The sequence below is a fragment of the Phyllostomus hastatus genome, unplaced genomic scaffold, assembly GCF_019186645.2.
Source record: "Phyllostomus hastatus isolate PE091 unplaced genomic scaffold, TTU_PhHast_1.1 phas_contig_86, whole genome shotgun sequence".
Classification (NCBI taxonomy): Eukaryota; Metazoa; Chordata; class Mammalia; order Chiroptera; family Phyllostomidae; genus Phyllostomus; species Phyllostomus hastatus.
The window spans coordinates 63,264,971-63,290,506 of NW_025333977.1; the positions used below are offsets into that span (position 1 = coordinate 63,264,971).

General features: G+C 34.8%; 1 protein-coding gene across 3 annotated transcripts in view; it reads left to right on the forward strand.

Annotated features, from left to right (window-relative positions):
* The first annotated feature begins 2,003 nt into the window (after nt 1–2,003).
* The window catches only part of EPHA3 (EPH receptor A3), a 338,848-nt gene continuing 315,315 nt past the window's right edge, over nt 2,004–25,536 (forward strand). For all 3 annotated transcript variants that reach the window (XM_045851756.1, XM_045851757.1, XM_045851758.1), the window contains exons 1-2: nt 2,004–2,172; nt 24,182–24,246. In XM_045851756.1, the coding sequence (XP_045707712.1) occupies nt 2,085–2,172; nt 24,182–24,246 (153 nt within the window). In that variant the 5' untranslated portion in view covers nt 2,004–2,084. The remainder of the gene's footprint in view (nt 2,173–24,181; nt 24,247–25,536) is intronic.

The window sequence follows — 25,536 nt, forward strand, 5'->3', positions numbered from 1 at the left end:
TTTGGCCAAATTCATTGCTCCCTTTTGTTTCTTGGTATCACTCTTCTTCATATATCCTCAGAATGTTGCTTGGATTATGGAAACTATTTATTGTCTAATGTATCTTGACCTAGAGAGTCCATAACTGAGGAGTCACTTTTTACTAATTGTCACACTTTTGCAGCTTCCTGCAAACATGAATGCCTCTTTCCACGGTGACAAGCAGCATCAGTGTGAAAAGACTAGTTGGATGAAAAACCAGTGCGTGTTTTTCCAAAATATTTTTAAATTGTCACTTCCAAATAAGATATTTTCTTTCAAGTTTCAGAAAAATTTTATCTAACCCTGAAACAATGGGACTGTACCTTACAGAAAGACTACAGTTGGGCTGGAATTTTTAAAAATGCCAGAGTCACCACTATCTCAGTCCTCTGTTCAGTATCTGTCAGTGTTTTCAGTTCTGACAGACTTGGCAAGTGAAGGAGGGTTCTACAGCCTCCAGTGACATAATGTGGGAAGAAGTTAGAGATACCAAGCAACCAGGCATACATAGAAACGTGAGCAGGGTCACTCTTTTCCTCTGGCTTCCTCTACCTTCCCTCCCAAACCCCAGCCATTCAAACTGTTATCAGACATTGCTAATTTAAATTCATGTGAAAATGTGTTCTTTCATTACAAACACAGTGTTTGTGAAATGAAGACATTGTCAGGGAGACATTTTCAAACCCTTATTTTAGATGCCACAGCTTAGAGCTATAAAACTGATCAAAGACCTTGAAGTTGTTTACTTGCCTTTACTTTTCTGGAGTTATTCAAGGAATGTATAAGTCTTGTTTTTTTTTTTTTTGTTTAGAATAGGAAATGATAGATGAGTGGGAGGATATTTGAGTTATCATCTTTTGGGGGATGCTTTAAAGACAAGTGAGAATAGTTTTCAAAATATGAATTGCAAAATTATTTTGCTGAAATAGATTGCAACCATGTTGTTCAACAGGGGAACTGGAGATAAGAGACACCATGGCTAACCACAGTGCCAAGTAAGTGAGAAAGTGCAAGGACACTATGATTTAACCACTGGATGGGAATGTTAACGAAGAACAGTTTCCAACTATTATCAGATTGGAAGTGGCTGAAAGCTGAATGAGGAGATGTGAAATACTCAATGTTTATTTCACAGATACCAGACTCCTAATGTAGATGGTGAGGGAGGGGGTAGTGATGTGTTGCCAAGGACCTTAGTTTTGGTTTGTATTACTCTTATTTACGCCCACAGCACAGAACAAAGGATGAAGGCTGACCTGCAGCTATTCCTAGGCTGCATTTGTTCACTTCCACTTCCTTAGGGTAAGGCTTACTTCCTAGTTTGGAAAAACAAAGTGCACAGTTTGTGCACTGAAATCGCTGTGCCAGCAAATCTATGTAAAAGCCCTGGTAGAGTTTGTGTAAAACTGAAAAGACCTCCTGATCTAAGGTGTGTGTTAATGTCCTGGTGCACCATAAAGTACTGATAAAGAGTTATTATTATATTGACCATAGTAAAGACATAATCCTGATTTTCCTTTGAATTATACAGTCATCATTGACTTTTCAATGGCAGCCTCGTTCTTTTAATAACAAACATTTCAGTTTCTCTTCCACTCATACTGCCATGTGACACTCCTATGGGGCTTTAGTTTCTTCAGTGAATTGACCTTACAGAGTATGCACTGCAAACAATAAAATAGCTGCTTTTCATTGAAAATAAAGACAGAGTGCTTTTTCTCTCTCCCCACCACTGCCCCATCACAACTTTTGTATTTCCTGCCCTATTGGCAGGACCGGCCCTGACCCCACCCACTTCTTCCCCAGCTCTAAGCTTCCCAGCGGTTTGCGAGCCCCCTCGTACTGTCCGTCTGCTCTGGCTTTCGACGGCACTAGGACCCAGGGAAGTCCCCGAGCGAGGTTCTCGGAAAGGCAGCCAGACTCCTCCTTATCTCCAGTGTCAAACTTGACATCAGCCTGCGAGCGGAGCATGGTAACTTCTCCAGCAATCAGAGCGCTCCCCCTCACATCAGTGGCATGCTTCATGGAGATATGCTCCTCTCACTGCCCTCTGCACCAGCAACATGGATTGTCATCTCTCCATCCTCCTCCTTCTCACCAGCTCTGTTCTCTACAGCTTCGGGGAACTGATTCTCCAGCCTTCCAATGAAGGTAAGCCAGGTACCACAACGCCCCTGCCCAGCGCCCTGCCCAGCCCCACCGGGCTGGAGCTCCTCAAAGCACATTCTCACCGAAACATTTTCGGGTCGTTAAGGTGCCTTCAAATAAAGCCGTTTGCTCTGAGAGTAAACTAAAGATGTGTTTTTATTTCCAGCTGTCTTCTAAAACACGTTGAGATAATTCTGGATTGCCTAAACCTAAAATGTGTTTTTAATCTGATACTAATGCAAGCAATTACCGTGTTTGAAAATTTTAAGCAGAAAGAAAGAAAAATTCTCTAGTTTCCAACCCAGGATGTTAGTTGCTAAATAGCCATGGCAGTATTTTATTTTCTAATTATGACCATGTAGTACTCCGAGAACTTTGGGGAAACAAAATCATCCCACCACTCCAGATTTTTTTTAGTATGTTTTACCGTAATGACAGGTTTCCCTACTTAGGATCTTGGCATTTATGAATGGACTGAAAGGAAATCAGAGTTTGTGGAAGCAGAGGTGTGTGTGTGTGTGTGTGTGTGTGTGTGTGTGAGATGTTTATATTGCAACTGCTGTATTGAAGTGATGTGTATCCCGTCAGACGATGGTTTGCTCTATGGTACAGGTTCTAATGAGCAGCATATGCCACATTAACATAAGTAATATTTGCAGGAATTATAATAAGCTTAGGTTGGATTTTCTTTGTTTAAGGGCTTATATATGACTAAGAGAATGTATTTAATGAATGGTGAGAAAATCCTGGGTAGATATAGTAATAACTGAATAGAAAATTAAGAAGAAATGTTCATATGCAGCAAATGGCATTTCCTTGATGTTGGGTTATTTATTTTCCTCTTAATTGTCACTTGTCTCTTTCTGATGAATTAATGTGCAAACTTATAATATTAAGGACAGCAATATTATAAGATTGTGTACTTAACAGATGTATTGCCTTACTCCTTTATACCTTTTGTGATCTATTTCTAATGATCTGTGAATAGAATCACTAACTCTTAAGACAAACTTCTCTGAATAATTGATTGGTTGATTTCCTCTTAATTATTTTAACTTGTAACATTTAGCAATCTATTTCACAATTTAGCAATATTGAGTAATTAATGTGCATATATTATATTACTTAGTATGTAACAAGCTGATGTATGCAAGCTGATATTTAAAAATTCAAAATATTTTGAAAGTTTTAAATTAAATATAGAACCTACCTCTCATATTTGGTGACCTACTTTCACTGCTAATAGAGTAGTTTAATTGTGTTATTTCCTTAGTGGCTGCCTTTGTCAACTTGGCAGATTTCATTATATTTTTCTGTCTTTTTTGAATCGAGAACTTAAAAATTCTAAGTATAAGGATAAAGGAAATCATCTTACCTACAAGTGACTTTTTTCTTTCAATATCAAATAAATGTTTATTTGAAAGTAATTGTCAATCATTCTTCATGAATGAAAGGCAAGAGTAGTCATTTATATAGTGAATAACATATCAATAAGTTAAAATTAGTGTTAGTTTAATCATTTTCCTTGAAGATATTAAAATATTGTCAACAACTAGAAAAATAGTAATATTATCCCCATATTACTATGATCATGTATTTCTCAAAATGAACTATTTATAAACTATTAAGATAGTGGAATTTGCTGAATTAACAATGCATAGGGATATAGATGAGAGTCAGCAGTTTTGTGGAAAATATAACCTTTCAGTAATTTGCAAGAGAAAAAACACCCTTTAAACATATTTACACTTATATAAAAGTAATGAATATTAATTTAACAGAGCTAGAATAACCAAATGTAAATTACTTTTAAGCCATAACTTCTGTATGTCTGGGTATATAATGTATATTATTACATAGGCAAGCCCACATTAACAATATGTATAGAGTAAAAAAATGACATAATTGCATTTAGTTTGCTTGGGTAAAAGTTTATCTATCCATTGTTCCTGGGGTTATTCTTTCCAGATTGTGTCTTGTGGGTGGTGTCTTCTTTCTGTTTTGAGGCCAGAAAAGAAAGCTTTGAAACAAAATTTATATGGAATGATTTAACTTGGGTAATATTTGAGGGAGGGTTTAAATATTAATACAATAACTTGGGCCTTAGTGATTGAGATGAGCATGAAAAGCAAAACATCCAAGTATGTGTGAAGAGTCCCATGTAATTAATTCTTCTAACAATATAATTTGAACAGAAAGCCATCCTTCTAAAAATTCATGTAGTGACTGAGTAGAAAGACTAATGATAACATAAATCTTCTTAATATTGATTTCTAATATAAATTTTGAAAACTGAAATATAAAATACTTGGTTGCATTTAAAATACTATGCTAAAGATATATTTCAGTATTATAGGAAATTTATTAGAAATTTACTAGTAAAATTTACTAGACAATTATTCAGGAATCTATTATAAAGTTAGCCATGAAAGATAAGAGAACAAAACCAGCCCATTGAGTTAACTGCTAGGAAACTTGCCACTGTGGCTTTTTAAAAATTTGACATTTTGACAATTGAATATCCATATTGAAATGCATGGGTTCATGATAAAGAAAAACACTTATAAAAAGTTTAATCTGAACTCCCCTTTTATTATCCAACTACAAATAACTTTTTAATATGCTTTTAAGAAAATGATTCCAGGTGATACTTTCTATTGTTGGCCTCCTCAGTGATACTATAGGTCATTCATAATTTCAACAGTCACTTAAGTCAAGAATTGACCTATATTCATAAACAGAAACTTTATAAAAACTGCATAGACTTTTATTAAAATCTTATCTTTCTTTGTTTACATGACACACCAAACAAAGATTTCCAATGCGACATCAGCTACTTTTCATGACAAAATAGGACTCTTAAAGTATGTATTATTAGAAAAGTTTATATATTTGCTACCATTTCCCATTCTAGGTGGATGATGATAATAAAAACTTTGAAAGGAGGTTAGAACCTGATATAAAGTGAAGTGTTCACTATTATTAGTTTGCTTTATATGAGCATTGAATAAAGTACTCTCTTTAAACACATATTTGAAGGAATCTGAGGCAGAATGCGTGGCTTATTCATCAGTACATAATGCAGTAAATCATTTTTCTCTCTAAAAATGTTTCTAAATTAGGCTGACATTTATCCATAGAACTCTTTACATTGGAAATGAGAGTTTTCAAGATGAAAGTAAATAAAATTAGATCTGCATATTTATATACTACTCATTTGGGAAGACCTTTTTTTGAAGGGCCTGGGATACCATTTGTATGAAATGTATTTCACTGAACATAAATCTTCTATCTAAATACTGGAGAAGACTATGTGATTATTAAAACTTAAAAGTAAGACTTGTGGATAAACACTATATGCTTCCTTTTGATTGAATATTAGGAAGATATTATAGAAAATAAACATTTAAATAATGGAATTTTCTCTTTTTAAAAATTACTATGAATTGGCATCAATTTTCATATATAAACACATCCTCAAATAATAATATATTGTTATTGAAACATTAATAGAGAACTAAGCTATCATATCATCTTTGTAGTTCTTTTTTTTTGAAAAAGGGTTTACATTTGCTTTTAATAGCATTTCATCGTGCTAGACTAAATAATTGAATGCATTACACATTTTTGTAATTTAATAGCTCTCTTAATAGCTCTCCCCTACCTCCTCCCCAACAGTTATAACTGTGTTATTTGCCCGGAGGTAGGAGAAACCTTAATTTCACTATTTTATAACCCACAACAGTTAACACTTGACCTAGGTCATTAACAGGATTATCAGCAAATTTGTTTAAGCTTTTACTGACAACCTGAATTGCTATGATAATATTTTGATTGTGCCGGAAAGAAACTTCTTATAACCTCTCAAAATCTATAATAAAATTAATTCATTCTGCATCTATATTTTCCCAAAGACTAATATTGATAATAATAATTCAAGTGGGGAAAATGTCTACTTTGATACCTTATTCTCCTCACTATTATGTTTCACATATCACACCATTCTCATCCTTGTCATAAACAAGCAATTAAATGCTCTTTTAAATTGTAAATATTCCAGCAACAATAATATATTTATCAATATAAACTAGTTATAATGTAGCTCAACCTTTTCAATTTCATATTTTATTATTGATGCTGTATTTAGTATAATTTTCCTGCCTATTTTAATATATAAAGTCAAGCGGATATATTTATAACTCAAGCAACTGAAACTTCAAAAGGGAAGCAACATATAATAAAACACCATTGCCACGTGTTCTTTCATGGTTGCGCGTACATAAAGTTGTCTTTTCCATGAGACACTGGAAACTGGGAGATACAATGAAAAGCTCTTCAACTTAACATAAAAGTTTTAAAGAAAATGTACACATCAAAACTTAATGGTGTTTTTTAAACATTGTTTAGATTGTTTAGGAAGCTTCATGTGTAGTTTTTTTATTCTGTATATAATTAGAATTTATTTGCTCATTGCTCACATAAATAATTTAGTAATTTTACCTTGACTCTTGAGAAACAAATCCTTAAAAAAGAATTTAGTAATATCCTTGATCATGTTTATATATTATCTATTTTAATATTCAAATTGTGGTGTGTTCTTTAAGGATCCCTCACTTTAATAGTTTCTCACAATAACTTACTTTATAAAGATTGCTAAATATCAGTTATTTATGAAACTTTGAATTTTTGCAAATAAAATACATGCAATTTTTAAAATATCAAGTCATCAGTTATATATGCAAAGAATTTTTAAAGGCAAAACATTTCCACAGTGTATTTGATTTACTAACTTCAACTCAAATGGAAACAGCAAGAACTGTTTTTGAGAGGTGTATTTTCCAAGTCATAAAATCTTCCAGAAAATATTAATAAAACTTTCCACAAATCATCAAACTTTGATAAGTTCTTACAGACATTTACTTACTAAGAAATCTGTGATGTCGGTTACCTTTGATTTTAGTCATTTTCCAATAATTTTGTCCGGCATAACTACTAGATGTAAGGGGAAATATGTATTTCTTGGAAGAACACTAAGTTTTACAAATCATATTCCGTCAAGATCCTCAACTTCATTTATTAATATACATATTTTTCTATAGAATATTTAATAACCCTTGTTCTTTTAATTTCTGTTAGACAAAAGATTTAGAAAAACAGATGCAGGTGTTCCCTTTTGGTTCTGTTTTCAGAGATCTGGATTTTATCACCAGGGAGGGTCAATGCAGGGCTTCTACCAAGTGCACAAGTAACTTCCCACAGATTTTTCAAATAAAGAGTTGACTGCTGGTGTGAAACGTTCATTACATTATTCTTCCAGTACAGCGAAAACCAGCACTTGAAATTTATTTCTCAAAGATTTGAACATCTTAGAAAATTCTTCTTTAACGACTTTAGAAATAAAAGTAATGTTGTGACATTTATAGAAAGTGGAGGATTTCAAGCCACAAAACAATTTAGGAAGACACTCCTGGTCGGAGTCAGGGTATGGGCACATGTGTGCCCTCTGATTTCACTTTGTGGGTCTATTACCAGCTGCCTAGTATCAAGTAGTTCTTGGAATCTGGCAGGAGGTTTTCTGTTGGAAAAGTCTGAAAGTCAGCAAGTTTTAGATTCCCTCACACCAGCTTTCTTTGAAATTAAAAAAAAATGGTGGTCAATTATAAAGGAAAAAATTCTGCAAGTGAAAAGAAAATAAAAAGTTGGTTAGAAAGATGGAGAGGTAGAGAACTGCAAAGGTTCTAAAACCAATGTATTATATAAATCTTTACTTAAAATAAAAACATTTATCACTTAAAACATCTGGCTAATCAATTTTTATTAAATCCCTAAAAAAACCCTGCACACTTAAAAAGGGAGTGAGGTTGCATTTGCTTCCCCTTTCAAGTTTATACACATTTGATTTTACCCCAGAAGAAAATATTTTATTCAGGAAAGTTTTGAGAGTATACGCCAAAGAATGCTTCCTCCTTTGGATGCCTGGGTGAATACAGATGGAGGTTGATGGAATCAAAACCAGTTCAGCAAATAAAGCCTCCAACTTGGACTGATGTTATTAAAGTGGAAGCCCTGAGTGTGTAACTCCCTCCCTCCCTTCATTTTCTAAACCACGTCCTGCTGTTCCAGTCAAAGCACAGGGTGAAAATCCACATAATCCAAACTAACGTGATGAAGTCAGAATAATAGAAGAGAAAGGAGGGGAAAAACAAGTGGGCAGCACTGTACAAACAAACTGTTGTGAATAATCACAGCCCTGTGCTGGGGGTGGCCGCGGGAGGGGATGGCGGCGCCTTTTCCCTCCGCGTCACAACTCCTGCATTTGATAATACAGTACCGATTAAATTTCCAAAGTGTGCCCTCAGAAATTTTAGAGCACTGAAAGGATGTAAGGGTAGCAGTGGCAGTAACTCGGAGCCCTAGAGGAGAGCAGGCGCTCCCCGGTGCCACCACACCCACCAAGGGGGGGGCGTCTCTACCACTCACTGCGCTGGGGGGGGGGAGGGGCAAGGCTCAGTGTTGTACAGGGGGGCGGGGGAGACACGACATCTCCCATACATTCACCTTTTCTCCCCGAATTCGATTAAAGATCAGATCATTAAAATCCAACTCCAGTTTCGCGACCCCCAACCCCAGAGCACCGGGAGCCAGTGGTGTCTTTGTGCGCGAAGGTGTCTGCGCCTGGTCTGCGCCTGGCGGCCGCAACTCACTAAGCAAGCGCCGCGAACTGGTCCGGACCTCCAGGGCCGGGACCCACCGGAAACCAGCGGGCGCTCGTGGAGCCGCGGCTGCTCAGGCTCGTGCCCCTCAGCCGGTGCTCAGAGCTCTCAGCCCCTGAGAGCTAGGAGGTAGCGGAGAGGGCCGCCGGGGCGCCAAGTGGGAGGAAACACGCGCGTGATGAAGGCGCGTCCGGCAGAGTGGCAAACGCGCGCCCTCTGCCTGTTGCTGCGGAGCCGCTGGCCGGGAGAGGGAGAGTGCTCCCACCACCTGGACACTCCTTACCTGTGGTCAGTCCCTCCCACATTGCGCGAGCTGCTGGGATGCGCCCGGCACTTGCTGACTGTCACAATTCACTTTGACCTCAGATGCTGCTTCCCTTACTCCCAAAGGGAATCAGCCAGCCTTTTCAGCTTGGTAGTCGGAGGTGGTGCGGTCTACTTTCCTTCCTAGTTCACTGATCCACAGTGTGACAAAAGGAGAACACTCAGCTCTGCTGCGTGCCTAGCACTCCCTGCAGGGTTGGGAAAGCACCTCGACCTCGTAGCAGGCCAGCTCCATTGGGACGCAGGGGAGTGCCTGGCCTCGCGTAGTTCTACTTGCTGCTGTCTGATCCGACCCCTTTGTCATTTTCTTGACCTTGCAGACGGTCTCCTTCAGTTCTTCAGTCACCAGATTAAAATGAGGAATCTTTATTTTCAGTTTCCTTTCTAACCATCTACAAATGCCACCTGTTAGGCCCTCTTGAGAGCTAAGGGTAATGTTCCATAAACTTTTCCCCCATGCACAATCTCAAAAGTTGTCTGTTTCCTCCTTCAGCCCCATGTTTGATTGGCATCATTTTATTAAAACAGGATTTTCTGTCTTCCAGTTTTGGCAGTAAACCTGAAATGGGCCAGAAAGGGTTTCTGGGAGCCCTGTTATGAAGGTAGATTAGTAGTTGGACGGTGCTGATGTTCCTGCGGTTGTGTCGGAAATTTAGTGTTTTTCATAAAATACAAAATTGTTGAATCCAGGGAATTCCAAAACTAAATATGGCCTCAGTGCCACGCCCAACACTGAGATAATAAATGCACAGAGTTCTGCTGGTTAGAGAGATTTTACCCTTATGTTATCATTCATTGCTACCGGACCTCATTTAATCATTAAAGCAGCCCTAAAATAGGTATTATGACATCTTCAATTGTTACAACAGAGGCAAGTAATCGCAGTAACTTAGTAACTGATCCAGGCCTGCTCTCCTCTTTGACTTTTGAATTTAACCTTATGTTTTCTCCTATACACAAATGTGTGAATTAGGAGACATTCTCCCATTCAGGAGAAGCACTGACTCTTCAACTTTAATCTCAGTGACTACACTAATTTGTGACTTTGTAAGAAAGAATTAGAAATACCCAGAGTATTGGAGTGAAATGTTATACTTCAAAGTCCTTTCAAAAAAAGGACTTCAGAGATTACTTAGAAACTGAAAAATGTTTATGTTTATAACTTATGATTATCTGCATGTGTGGTAGACACACTAAGAAAATAATTTAAAGAAAATTTGATGTGGACAGAGGAATAGGAGAAAATATCTGTGATCTGTTGTCCTCCCACATTTTTGCCTCTTTGTTGCCTGACACTCAAACACTTCTTTCCTCAACTTACAAAGAAGGTCTTGCCAGAAATTTCATACACAGAGTTTGTGAGGCAATTGCCAGTATAACCCAAGTGTTATTCTTTAGGATTTTATATATTAAAACAGAGTGTGAATTAACCTTTGGAATTGTTATAGAAGTCAATAATGGGGTAAAATAGAACATGGTCTAACTGTAGACTTTAGTCTTTGGGGAAACTTTTTTTCACTTAAAAGATAATTTACAAATTACTTAAGATGATTTATCTCCTCTTTTATAAAAACACTTGTCCTCTATTTAAGTAGAAGCATTGTGAAAAGGTAGCTAAAACGGGGTTTTGAAAGGTAGCAAATTAAGCTGGGGGCAATTATATTTTTCATGTGGGTATTTCAGCACATATGTTTTGTATTAATTGCCGCAATAAATTCTGTTAACCTGGCAAAGAACAAAAATAGCATATTGATGACATCAGACTTTCAAATCAGAAAGCTGCTTTTAGTATCTTGCTTCCTTCAGTGTAACATGCAAAGGAAAAAAAAAAGAGATTTTCTAATGTGTCTTCAGTCATTTATGTTTCCAACAAATTATGCAGCCACTCAAGCTATTGGAGCATTGTCTGTGAGCAAAAGTGTGGGCTTAACAACAAACATTTGTTTCTGGCTTCTGGAGCATTAGAATCAACAACTGTTTTCCCCAGTTTTTAATTTTTTATTCATAGTTGAGTGGTAGAACTCTTTAAACCCAAAAAGTGCAAACTTGACTTGCCTCTTGTATAAGACAAAAGTTTGGACTGATTATATGGTAAGTTCTCAAAAGGGACTGGAGCAAAGGGAGAAACCTAGGTTAGTTTCATTGCTGATACATCTGAGCAATATCAAAAAGCTTTCATCTTAAATTTCCTATATATTTATTAAGGAGAGGTTTCTTTGTCTTCTTTTACATAGTAGTTAAGAAAGATACATGAATAAACTCTACATGTCCAGTGAAGAGTGACACCTCACCCCCACCACCTACCCCACCCTTCCTGGATAAAAATATAAGGCTTTAAAATGAAATGTTTGTTAGTGATAAAGTTCATCCATTTCCAATCAATATAAAATTTAAGGGAAGTGGAGAACATCTTTTAGGAGTTAACATGTGTTTATTTCCCAAATTTGAACCTAATTTAACAATTAATAAAGATATATAGGTTTTTAGAAGAATTTTTTTATTGTACATGATGGTCTTTGCACTCGGTGGATAGGCTGAACAGCTGAGTCGCTTCCATATGAATCATCTAAATTGTCCTCTGGGTTAAGCAGAACACCACTTAGAGAAGTGTACTCGCAGAACTGTGTGTGCGTGTCACCAAATAGCATTGCCCCTTACAAAACTGAGCCATTCCCACATTGTGGACAAAATTTTATGGATGAATATATACCATTTGGAACCAAATGATATAAAATTTAGTTTTTCTCAGTTGCAAATCAGTGATGAGAAAAAATAAAAACAACCATTTGTAAGTCTCTAATCTTGTTACTTTTCCCCAACTAAATCTCCAATTTACTTGTCAATATTCAAAGATGGCATAAAGCTAGAGTTATCTCCAAATTAAGATATTTCTCCTACAATATGTCAAAAGTATTTGTGGTAGATTTTGCATATGAACAGAATGTAAAGAACTGGCACAATAACAAACTTAAAGTAGAAATTAAATTCTTTTAATTTCTTTTATTAAGGATGTAAACATCATCAAATGTAGCTATTGTCAAATATTGAAAATGATTTTAAGGAGGCAAATAAAAAGGGACAGTATCTTCTCTTTGTTTACTTTTACTACTTGATTTATCATGGATAAATTAATACTCATTTACTTTAGATAACTCAAAAAAGATAAACTTACATATTATGGTGTTCTTGACATTTTTAACCTGAAACTATAATTCTTTAATAGGCTTTGTTTTGTGAAAAAAGATTTTCTCTCATAATTATACATATTGCATCTGACTGAACAAGTTAGATTAATTTATGCTTAACATGTGCTCCCTATATCTTGGCATATAGCTGCTATCCTTAAATATTTGTACATTGAATAAAGATGTTTTTCTTTACCTTTGCTTTAAGTGATGTCCAAAATGACTCTAAGTACTTTAATATCTTAAATATCTACACAGAATTGGGGAAGAAAAACTAAAATAATATATATGAACTTGGTAGTATCCTTTTAAATTTCCCTTTCCAAGAGTGATCCTATGGAAACTAATTAAGAACATGTTATTTTATGTTTGGCCAAGTATGAAGTAGGTTTACTTCTCTAACCCTGGTATTGAAAACTTCAGAACCCTAAATTTAATTTCAAAGGCCCACATTTAAAGACCATTAGCATGAATCAAGAAAAATGTTGAGAAAAAATGAACTTATCTTTCACATTATAAAAATTTGTTGTTTATATTTGTTTACTTACCAAATGGTGAATACCTTGGTATTAGTTACATACTAAATTTTAGAAAGAAAGTTATAGGGAAGGGTATAGTCTATGCCTTTGAAGATAACTTAGGAGGGACAGATGACCACAAAATACTTATACAAAAATTTTTTAATATAGGAAAACTATAAAAAATGAAATATGAATTTTAAGAGAAGACTGTAGTTAGCCTCCCAAAACAGAGACCCTGGGATACAGGGGAGATTTGTAAAAGATAACTGTTAATAATAACAATAATATGTCAATAATAGCAAGGGGAAGGAGAGTAAATAGGCCTAATTTCATGTGGTGGGGATGGCTATAACCCAGATTTTTAAAATGCATGTATCTAGAATTATTTTTTTAATAATTAGAATGAAAACATAATAAGTATACAAAAATAAAAAAAATGCTTTAAAAGATCATTTAGAAAGTTATTTTAAATAAGCCTGTATCTAAGCTTAATGTAAGTAATGTGTGAGTGCCTGCACATGTGTGCATGTGAGTATATTGGAAACACTTTACTGCATATCAAAAAAGAACTACCTCCAAATAAAAGTTTCCATAGATGCAACTCATAATATGACTATACTACCAAGAAAAAACACATTGAAGTTCATCAGAACTCTACCATTTCTTCCAGTGATAAATTAAGTTTTCAATCACCCAAACTAAAGTCTGATACTTTCCATTAACAGCATGCTCCAAGTATGGAAGGAAAAGGGTCAGAGTTTGAATTAAACTGATAAGCATGTGTCACATAATTTGATTCTTTGTGGGTGTCTATAAAGACCTGTATTTATACCTTGAAGAGTTTGTATGTGTGTGCATCTAGGACTTGTAGAAATCAGTCATGACATTATGATATCAGGTCCAGATTTAGTTATCCTCCAGAATGTGATGAAACCAAATCTATGTACTGACTTTTTCTAGAATTTTAAACCAATATATATATTCCATAATGTACTTCTTTTGATATTAAAAATTGTCTTTTGATGTAAAAATATCCAGAGAAAGTTTTTAGATGGAAACATTTTTATTACTAACTTTGTTTTCTAGCTAAAACTTTGAATCCTCCTATTTGAGGGACTTCAAGTTCTAAAATGAGTAAGTTGTGGGGATGTAATGTTCAGGGTTATAGTCAATAATATTACAATAACATTGCAAGATGACAGGTAATAACTAGACTTATTTATTATGTATTACATAAGTGTAAATATAAACACTTATACATTTCTTAATGTATACAAATGTCAAATCACAATGATATATATCTAAAACTGATGAGATACTGCATGTCAGATATATGTCAATAAGGTGAAAAAAAGCAACACCATATTAGAGTTGTTCTGTAGACCAGTCTGCTTATGCTATTCCATTTTCATAGCCATACATCAAACCCTGACTGAATAGATTACTATCATTTAGTACTTGCAGGTTGGTAATCAAGACTTAAAGTAATCTGATTAAAGTGTATATACCAAAATATCCTGAATTTATGGTATAAAGGCAAAATATACATGTTAAAATTCAAACACTGATTTGCCTTAATAATTTTCAATATAATTTCATAATTGAATAATATATTTTTATTTTCCCTTTTTAATCTGTCAAAACTCCTTTCAAATCAGATATAAACAAGTGATTCTGTTATTTCAGGAACCCTTTAAAAAGCAAAAATGTCTTGAAAATGTACAATACCTACACCATCATTAATGTTTTACTTTTAGTAACTTACATTTTTGAAAACATTTCACTTGCCTGTGTGATTCATAATATCAGTTGATAGGGTACAGAAACAAGGAGACCTGTTATTCTAGGGACCGTTATTACAACTGAAGTTGTTTACGGACTAAAACTTCACTGAAAGTAGAACATCACTAAACATTTATGTGAAAGGGTTATTTCATTTTAAGGAGACATTCCCTGATTATATTTTGATAGCTCTTTTCTCCATAATAGTATTGACATCAGAATTAACTCTAGATTTCATCGATTTAAAAAAAAAGAAAATTTTAACATTTTAGAAACAAGACGTTTACATTTGCCAAAGTGTCCAAGTTTCAAGTTGAATTTTGGTCTGTGTTTGTTCTTTTCTTGAACCACTCTGTTCTTGAAAACACAGACATCTTGCTGCGAGACTGTGTGTTTTGATTCCAAAGAGTTCTTCCTGATGTTGACAAAGATTGAGATGAGGCAGCTAATCACTCTTTGCTCCATAAATAGGACCTGTATAAAAGTAAATCTAAAATATTGCCCAGAAGGTGAAGCTGGTAAGAAAGAATATGTTGATAGTATGTTACCTTGTCCAAAAATCTGCTTATATTGCATTAATGAGGCATTCAGTTACCATGTAACAAAATAGATTTTTCACAGAAATGTTGAACACAGCATAATTTTTTCTTTAATTTTGATATAATGACTTTAGCTGGCCATTTGATAGGGAAACAGTCATAAATTAAATCTATGACACAAAATTCCTGTTGAGTTAAATTTAACATGGTTTACAAGAATTTTTATCTGCACACAATTGATAAAGTATACAGGCATACCTACTTTTATTGTGCTTCACAGATGTTGCATTTTTTTTTTTACAAACTGAAGGCAAGACTCCACCAGCACAAAGATTACCACTCACTTTATTGCAATACCTGCTTTATTGCGGTGGTCTGGAACCCATCCTGCAATATCTCTGAGGTATGCCTGTAGCTGACTTTGTTTATAGTCTAAAAACACTTTTTTTGTAATTTTTAGTCTATGAAATACAATACTACTAACCAGATCTATTCAAAAGGTTTTAGTTATGTTTAGGTAGACATGAGTGCAAACGAGAAGCCCACAGGAGCAATTAAACTCAGAATATATAGTCATAGCAGATAAAAGTTATGTTGAAATATGTAAGTACCTCAGTAAAACTTTCACTTCTCTAAATTTCTTCTCGCTGGCATACCATGGTGTATAAAGTAAAAATGAAAAGCAGAGCTTTAGTGCATTCCTATCAGAAACTACATCTTGATTTCCTGATTCCATATAGTTGACAAGAATAGTTCATAGAGAATTACAATATTGAGAATAAAATCTATTGCCTCTTGTATCATTTTCTTCTTTTTGTGACATTTAAGTATTACCTAGAAGCAGATTAAATAAACCCTCTGCTATCTGTAACTAAGAGCACAGCGACCTTTATTGTCATAACAGAAAATGATGAAAATGATTAAGTAAGTAACACATAAGGAATGTGGTTGGGACAATCACAATGATGGCATGAACAGGAAAGGAAATGTCATTGTTCTTTATAAAAGCAAAATGTAATCAAAGCATGGGCTTGGTTTCTGTGGTAGTGACTTTATAGTTATTTGCAGTTGGCTTTAAGACACTGTATAACTGAAGGTTTTATAAGAAAAAAAGTGCCCATTATAAAGAGTCAGAACTTCTTTAGCCATTAAACCCTACGGTTTACCTTGAAATGGTTGTTTAATAATTTTTATAACTCAATGTTTTCATAAAACACACCATCGCATTACTACAAGGCATATTGATGTGTTATTAGGTAATTGAAAAGTTCTTCCCCTTCAGTAAGAAATTGTGGCATTAATTCTAAAAATTATTTTAGCACTGTCTTTGTATCTGCACTACTTGAACAATCTATCAGATATTTAACTCTCAGCTTTCTAAGTGGGCAAATAATCATTATGAATCAGAATTTTGAAATAGTCTTTGTAAATCTAGGTGTGTTAATGATTCACTATGAGTGAGAACTTTAGATATTTATACCCAAGTTTTTAATCTGTCCTCAATAACTGGGAACATTTGTTTCAAACACTATTCTAATAACTATCTTTTAGAAATATTATTGAATTTTTATTAGCAAGAAGGGAAGGTGGTATAAGTTCTTGACACAGATAATTATGACATTGTCAATGCAGATGAGAGAAGGAGCAGACATTTGATTGGATCTCTTCATTATGAGGGAGGATTGGAAAGGAAGGGAAAACTGGACTCTTGGACATCTTAAATGCACAGTCCAGCTAAGTAAGTGCCAAAAGTGACTGTGAAGGTGGGTGGTGGCAAGGTTTCCTCCTTTGCAGAGTACTTACAGAGCAATTTGAGACAATTCCTTCTATACTTTGTTCGTAGCTCTCCACTCCATTCTACGCTTTCTCATTCCCATCAGATACCACACTGCCTTTTGTCCAGTAAGTCTCAAGTTAGTGCTTACTGGAAAGCCAATGGCAAGGAGTCGAACTATTTCTTTATCATTTTCATGAATCTAAACTCCTTTACCTATATATACATCTTTTTTTTTTATTTAAAAGAAACAAGACTACACAGAATACAGTGTGTGAAAGAAACCCAAAAGAATTTTCATTCAGAACTCAGCTATTTCCAAACAATTTTTCCAAAACCAGTCTCTTTATGCCTCAATTGAAATAGTCATGTTTTAAAATGTGCCCAATTTAAATCACTTTAAGAAATAATGTATGCCATGTAACTCTAAATAGAACATATTCTGAAATAATGAAATGTTATGATACTGGTACTGGCATTAGAACAAACACATAGGTCAATGGAACCAAACACAGAGCCTGGAAATAAACCCATGTCTTCATGTTCGATTAATATTTGACAAAGGAGGAAAGAGCTTACAATGGAGTAGACAGTCTCTTCAATAAATGGTGTTGAGAGAACTGGACTAGTACTTGCAAAAAATGAAACTAGACCACCAACTTACACCATACACAATGATAAATTCAAAATGGATAAAAGACAAATGTAAGTTGTGATCCATAAAAACTCTAGAGGAAAACATAGACAGTATAGTTTTAGATTATCTCACATAGCAATAGTTTTGCTGGCATAATGCCTAGGGCAAGGGAAACAAACACAAAATAAACAAATGAGACTACATCAAATTACAAAGCTTCTACATAGCTAAAAAAAACTTATGGTATATTTACACAATGGAATACTACACAACAGAAAGAAAGGAGCTCCTACCCTTTGCAACAGCATGGATGGAACTGGAGACCATTATGCTGTTGTGTGTGGGTTCCCGGCCAGCAGTGACCAGGGAACGCTGCAGATGGCTCGACGATAAACACGCGAGAAAAAACACATGCACAGAGACAGACTAGTTTCTGTGGGGAAGTAGGGACGAAATGGCCACCCCCCTAGTGGGGAGCGCGCTGATTTACCGTCCATACCTGCTTTTATTGGGCTCATTCTGCATAATAATTCAGGTAAAGTACAGTACTCATTTGGGGGAAGTAAGGAACCATAGAAAACAAAGAACTCTGCCGGTCTATTGAGTTTGGGGTCAAAGAGCTGTAAGACTGAGGAACAAAATAACTGCCTCCTAAGACCCTTCTCATTCAACTGAAAGCATTCTAAACAAAGAAGGTTTCACAGGAACTTACATGTTCTTTCTTAGGCCTGATCACCCCGGGGAATCCGCACTTCTCAGCACAGATCTGCACCACCCTGTCATTGTTTCAGGCTTAGGTGGAGCAAAGGAACTAAGGCAACTGGGAGACAAGGAGGTTTTTTCCCAAACGCTGAGAACTCAGGCTATGTCAAAGCCCAGGAACGAGGGTCCATCACCCTCTTTTGCTGCAACCCCCCAAGTCCTTCTTTTGGGGGGCCTCCCAAAATGATCGTGCCTGTCTTAGGTCATTCCCCCCCCATGGGGAATCTTACCTGTCTTTGGCTAACCGACCAAGCTTTTGGGGTTCAGTCATGAATAAAGCAGCAGAAGCAGCATTCCTGCCAGGGAGATAAGCTTTTGTCTCCTTGCTGGCTTACAGTTCCAAGGGCATTCCCTTAGCCTTAGCCTAGGCTGGGGTTTCAGCTTCTGATACCAGTCAGGGCGGTTCCCAACATTATGCTAAGTGAAATAAGCCAAGTGGTGAAGGACAAATACCATATGATCTTGCCTATAAGTTGAACCTAATCAACAAAACAAACAAGCTAAATATAACCAGAGACATTGAAATTAAGAACAATCTAACAATAACCAGAGAGGAGGTGGGAGGGGATAATGGGGGAAAAGGGTGAAGGGTTTTCAGGAACAACTATAAAGGACACATGGACAAAACCAAGGGAGGGTTGAAGCAGGGGAGGGAGGTGGGGATGACTGGGGTTGGGGGGTAGTCGGGGGGGTAAAGGCAGACAACTGTACTTGAACAGCAATAAAATAATTTAAAAAATAGTAATTAAAAATAAATAAATATAATAAAAATAAAAATAAAATAATTGTAAAAAAAGAAACTATCAGCAAAATGAAAAATGACCAATGGTATGGGAAAAATATTTGCCAATGATACATCAGATAAGGATTTAATCTCCAAAATATAAAAAGAACTCATATGACTCAACACCAGCAGGACAAACAATCCAATTAAAAAAATGGGCAAAGGACTTGAACACACACTTCTCCAAGAAGGACATAAAGAGGGCCCAGAGCATATGAAGGATGCTAAGCATCACTAGCCATGAGACAGATGCAAATTAAAACCACAATGAGATACCACCTAATACCTGCCAAAATGGCCATTATTAGTTAATCAACAAACAAGTGTTGGTGAGGGTGTGGAAAAGGGAAGCCTAGTGCACTGTTGGTGGGGATGCAGACTGGTGCAACCACTCTGAAAAACCGTATGGAGTTTTCTTACAAAATTAAAAAAAGAACTGTCTTTTGACTCAGCAGTCCCACTGCTGGGAATATACCCTAAGAATCCCCAAACTCCAATTCAAAACAATTGATGTACCATATTCACAGCAGCATTATGTACAATAGCCAAAATTTGGAAACAACCTAAGTGCCAATCCATAGATGAGTACGTAAAAAGCTGTGATTCATTTACGTGATGGAGTACTATGCAGCAGTAAAAAAAAAAAAAAGAAGAAGGAATTCTTATCTTTTGCAACAGCAAGAATGGAATTGGAGACTATTACATTAATTGAAGTAAGCTGGTCAATGAAAGACAAATACCATATGATCTCACTTATAAGTGGAATCTAATGCACAAAATAAACTAAAGAACAAAATGGAATCAGAGGCACAGAAGCAAGGAACACACTGATAATTGTGAGAGGGAAGGGAGAAGGGTAGAACTGGTTGAAAGAAGATGAAGGGATTAGACAAAGAATATATGTACATCATCCATGGACATGAACAACAGTGTGGGGATTGACTTTGGGAAGGGGAAGGATGGGGGTAGTGAGGAAAAGGGGAAAACTGGTACAATAGTAATAGCATATATAATACAAAAAACTTGTAAAAATTAATGAAATTATATGCTTCCTATTATAAACCAAAAATAATTAGAAATCACTTGATTAGAACATAAAATCAGGCAAGGGGCAGTTTGTATCTTTGGCACATAACCTGGCAATAGGCAGTCATTAAGGAATTAAGCTATCCATATATTCCCACCTACCCTTAAGAATAATTCCCTAACTCTTTTTTTTGTTAAAATTGAGAATTAGAAATTCAAAATTTTCAGCAACTGAAAAAATAACCTTCCATATTGCCAATTGCTGTTATGACTCAAACTGCATCACAATTCTATCTGCCTCTTCCATCTGCCCTGACATATGAACAGTGATACAACTTGACAGGCTCATAGATGGAGAACAGATGACAGCTAGTGGGGGAAGGAGGTTAGGGGTAGGAGGGATTGAGCAAAAAGGAAAAAGGACTCGTGGACATGGACAACAGTGTGGCAAATGCTGGGGGAGGGAGTATAAGGGGACTAAGTGGTAATGGAAAAAGAAGCATAATATAGATTAAATTAAAGAAAAAAGAAAGATTATGTTTAGGTCAACATCTTATTTGGAAAGAAAAACATGAGTAACCAAAGTTCTTGCCTGTGTCAGTGTGGTGTTTAAGATGCTGTATTGCAGCCTTGGCTGGTGTGGCTCAGTGGTTTGAGTGCTGGCCTGCAAACCAAAGGATCGCTTGTTGGATTCCCAGTCAGGGCACATGCCTGGACTGCAGGCCAGGTCCCCAGTAACCCTGTACAGGGCAAGCAAGAGGCAACCACACATTGCTGCTTCTCTCCTTCCCTTCCTCTCTGTCTAAAAATAAATAAATAAAATTTTAAAAAAGAAAGATGTTATATTGCAGTGTTAGATTAAGTCAATGTATACAGAGAAATCACTCACACAGGTTGACCTTCAAATGCCATTAACACTCCCTTCTTTCATCTCAATTATGCTACGTTCAAATTGCAATGCAACAGATTGCAGGAGACTAGAAGTTTTATCCTTGAAAGTCCCAGTATAGCAATAATTCACCTTAAAGTGGTTAGAATTTTAGATTGTGTTGTTCATATTTGGCTATTAAAAAGGCACCTTATAAACTCAAAATAGGTGCTTTAAAAAAGTGTTTGTTGTCACCATTTTTCTCTATCAGGTCGTATATAGATTGCTGATTATAAATGCTATTCAGAGGCTGAAAGGGAAGTTCTCTTAATGAATTAACTTTACAAAAACACTGACTCTGTATAGCATATTATAAAGGTAGTAGCTTTAAATGCATTTATCTTATTTGATCACCACAGCAACATTGTGAGACAACCAGGGTGAATATGATTATGTTTGATAGACATGGAATCAGAGCCATGGGTAATGCTGCCAACTGTGTTTTCCTCATTCATGCCAATGGTGTGCACTAAAAATTCAATTTCTGGGTAAATGCAGTACATTTCACTAATCTTTTGTACTTATTTTAAATTGACAATGTGATACACTTTTTTTTTAATTTAGCTTTCTATTCTTTTTTGAGTAGAAACCAAATGCTGATGTGATTAGTCCAGTCCTTTTTTCTTCAACATTATCATCAGAGAAAACTTACAAGCATTTCATTCTTTTAGTTATTAGCCTACATTTCATTGAGTAGTTTACTGAATGGATACAGTGTTCATATATCTTTTTACCTTAAAGATGTTTTTCCTCTGATTACTAAAATTGAAATTAAATTAGCCATTCATCTTAGCATGTGCAGTGACACAAATTCATCATTAAGTATATATTCAATTATTACACACACACAAGAATATATTGAAGCATTTAAACTCTTAAAGACTTGCAAATATGATAATTTATGAATACTGGCACTGCAAATTCTACTGTGCAAATCCTATGCGAAACTCACAGAAATCAACTGATGACTGTGATAGTACCAACATGTACTCTAGGTATTTCTTCTAATTTTATTTTATTTATTTATTTTTTAAAGAGAAGGGGAGGGAGGAAGACAAACATTGATGTTAGAAACTCTGGTGGTCCCTCATGTGTGTTCTAATCCATTGCCTCTCTCATGCCCACAAATGGGGACCTGGCTTGCAACGCAGCATGTGCCCTGACTGGGAATCCAACTGGCAGCCTTTCAGTCTGCAGAACAATGCCCAACCCACTAAGCCACAGCAATCAGGGCTAACCTAGGTATTTCTTTATCAGAATAAAGAACGTGCATGTGCGGTAATACATGAGGATATATTCTCATATTTTCAAAACTGTTTTGACATTGATTAATCTGAAATATCTGAACATTAATTAGTAGAGTTTTTTAAAAAATAATTTTGAGAGATAATTTTAATATAATTATGCACACCATTAATTTGTAAACTAATATTCTAGGAAAATAATTTTATTATGAAAATTATACTGTGTGATCCATGCAGCAACTGTCTGCTTCTCTCATGAAAATATAATTACTTATCATTGGAGTTAATTTATTGTGAGGAAAAAAATCTTTCATACCTAAGGAATTCTAGTGTAATAGGTTAAGTTTATATGTTTTTTTTTTTCACTACCAAAAGTTAGTCTAAATTTGAAAATTTTATCTCTTTTAATGATTGGAAGCCTTTCTTATACTCACCTCATGTATTTATTGTCTAACCAAGTAACTGAATATCTTCCTTAAAAAGCAGCATTTGAAAATTTATAATTCTAATATCTATTAAATATATTATTTATTTTTCTTAACATTTTATAATTTTTTTTGTAAAAACAACTAATTGGGATGATTAAAGAAAGTGTGGCTCTTTCCATGCACTGGGAAACATTTTATTAACACTCATGGACATGTGCATGCATGTATTAACATTCTGCTTTGATTCTGAATATATGGAACCCATGAAAATGACTCCCTCATTGTGGTTATTTATTCACCTGCTCTGGTTCATGCTAGTAATACATATGTATTTTATGTAAACTTCCTTCACATCTTCCATAAGTTAATATTTGGTTTAGTTTCTAATTTATAAGAAGGAAGCTGCAAAACCATAGTTTCCATTATTTAACAGATCAATAATAAAAGTGAGACCTTTGTTATTAATTAAACAGAGTATTTTTATATATTAATTTATAATCCATTACAAATAAATATTCTCTCTGTTGGAAACAAAGCATTTGTCTTTCTCTTTCAAATATATCCAAAATCCAAGCACATTCATGTTTTATTTTATTATTCATCAGCCATTAGACTTTTTAATAAGTAACAAATTTCCAAGTAAAATCATTAAAACCTTTGGGTAACATTGTCTTTTTAAAATAAGTGAAGATTTATAGAGGTGATATTATAAACATATTTTTGCTTTTTTCCCTCATATTAGTAGCTATACAATTTATTTGTTACACATAATGAGGTAATTTATACATTATTAAAATACACATTATAGAATATGTTTTTGATTGGCCAGGAACAATATGAAAATGTCATATTAAATACACAAACATAAATATTGATTCATTATGGAAGCATATTTAAGAAATTAATTAATAGTAAAATCATATATAAACATATCCAAGTGAGTGGTCTTTGAAGTTATTTTGATTTCATTTTAGCATTCATGTGGGTTCCTATTTTGCATTTTTTATTGTTTCTTCCTTAAACCTGCTATTATTCTGTAAAAAATATTATCAATGTATTAACAATTAATGAATATATAACAAAAATATTATCAATTGAATATTAACCTCTCTTAGTAAATGGACATAAAGAGTTACAAAAGCCACATAATCTTTTGATTCCTTGACTTTCCATGTGGCTGTGTTTCTTTAATAATTATATTCTTATACTTCTTGTACCTTACAGGTCTAATGAAAATGAAGGGTCATGTGTTTTGAATATGTTGATATTTTTATATTAGCACCAACAACAGACATTATTAACTTTAAAAAGGCAAATGGAATTCATTTCTCTCAACACTGTTTGTGTGTTTGTGTTTTCTTTTAGTCAATCTGCTGGATTCAAAAACAATTCAAGGGGAGCTGGGCTGGATCTCTAACCCATCACATGGGGTAAGTTCAATAAATATTGAAAAGGAACATGATTCTCTCCATTACCTCTCTCAAAGAGCAGAAGGAATTATTTGTATGTTCTCAAAGGCAAACTCCTGGACTTCAGGTGAAACATTTATGCATTTTAATATATGAACAAACAGAGCCTAATATTTGTGTCCAGTGAAACTGCTGATAATTTTTAAAGTTTTTTTCCTTCTGAATTTATAAATTGCTTAAAATTAAGTTTAACACTAGCATCATGGAGATGATCTAGGTGTGACCATCTCATATGTTGTGTGATGTGAGCAGAATAAGTGGATTCAGAAGACATTCTAAGATTTAAATAACGTTGAAAGTGTACCTTAGCAGTTGGTAGTCTCCAGAGTCGTAGCCTTAAAAATAAACCCAGTGACTGGTCCAAGTAGTGCAGGATGCATTTGTCAACACCACAGACCCATGTCACCTTAATTTCTTTGTTAAAAATAATTTCCAAATTGTCTAGATCAGTTTAAAACTGGGTATTTTATTTAGAAAAAATATGAATGCCTTTATCTTTCAAGCTTATAACATGTCTTTACCTGCAAGACACAGATTACTAAGGTGTGTGACATTTTCATAGCCTGAATATTTATAATAAGCTTTTTATGTGAGAATTTTTTTGTTTTACTTTGTTTTTCAGAAAAAAAGAAGGGCATATATTTGGAAAATTTTTATTCCTAAGAATGTGTAATAAATGCCTATACATGTCCTTTTTGTTATCAAGTATAGCCTGTGGAAAATGCCAAGTGTTTCTTTGAAATATTTGTGATAGGAATCAATGTATATATTCCATTTTTTTGTACACTGGTCCTCTTTTCCAAGAGGTTAGAGTTACTTCCACTTAGTATTGGAGATTAGTCTTTAGACTTTTGTGCCTAAACATACTAATGTTTATGGTACCATCAACTTTTTCACCAACGGATGTTTTACATCAAGGATACTTCATCTATCTGTCATCTTTGTGTCTGCTTCTCTTCCTGGTACACCTTGACATTGACACAATGCCAAAACCTATCACATAATCAGACCATGGTTAGTTGCTTCAGAAGGGAAAGGATGAAATAAGCGAGGATTTTGTTTTCCCATAGGTGTAAAAGGATTCAGATGATAAGGATAAAAGCACATTCTGAGTAGTCATAAAGAGTGAATCAAAACTCACGATTGAGCTGGAAAACACATTTCAAACTAATCATCTGAAAGTCAAACCTAAATTTAATTTTGATTTTGTAAATTTGAGTTTTTTATTTATCTTTCAGATAGTATACCATA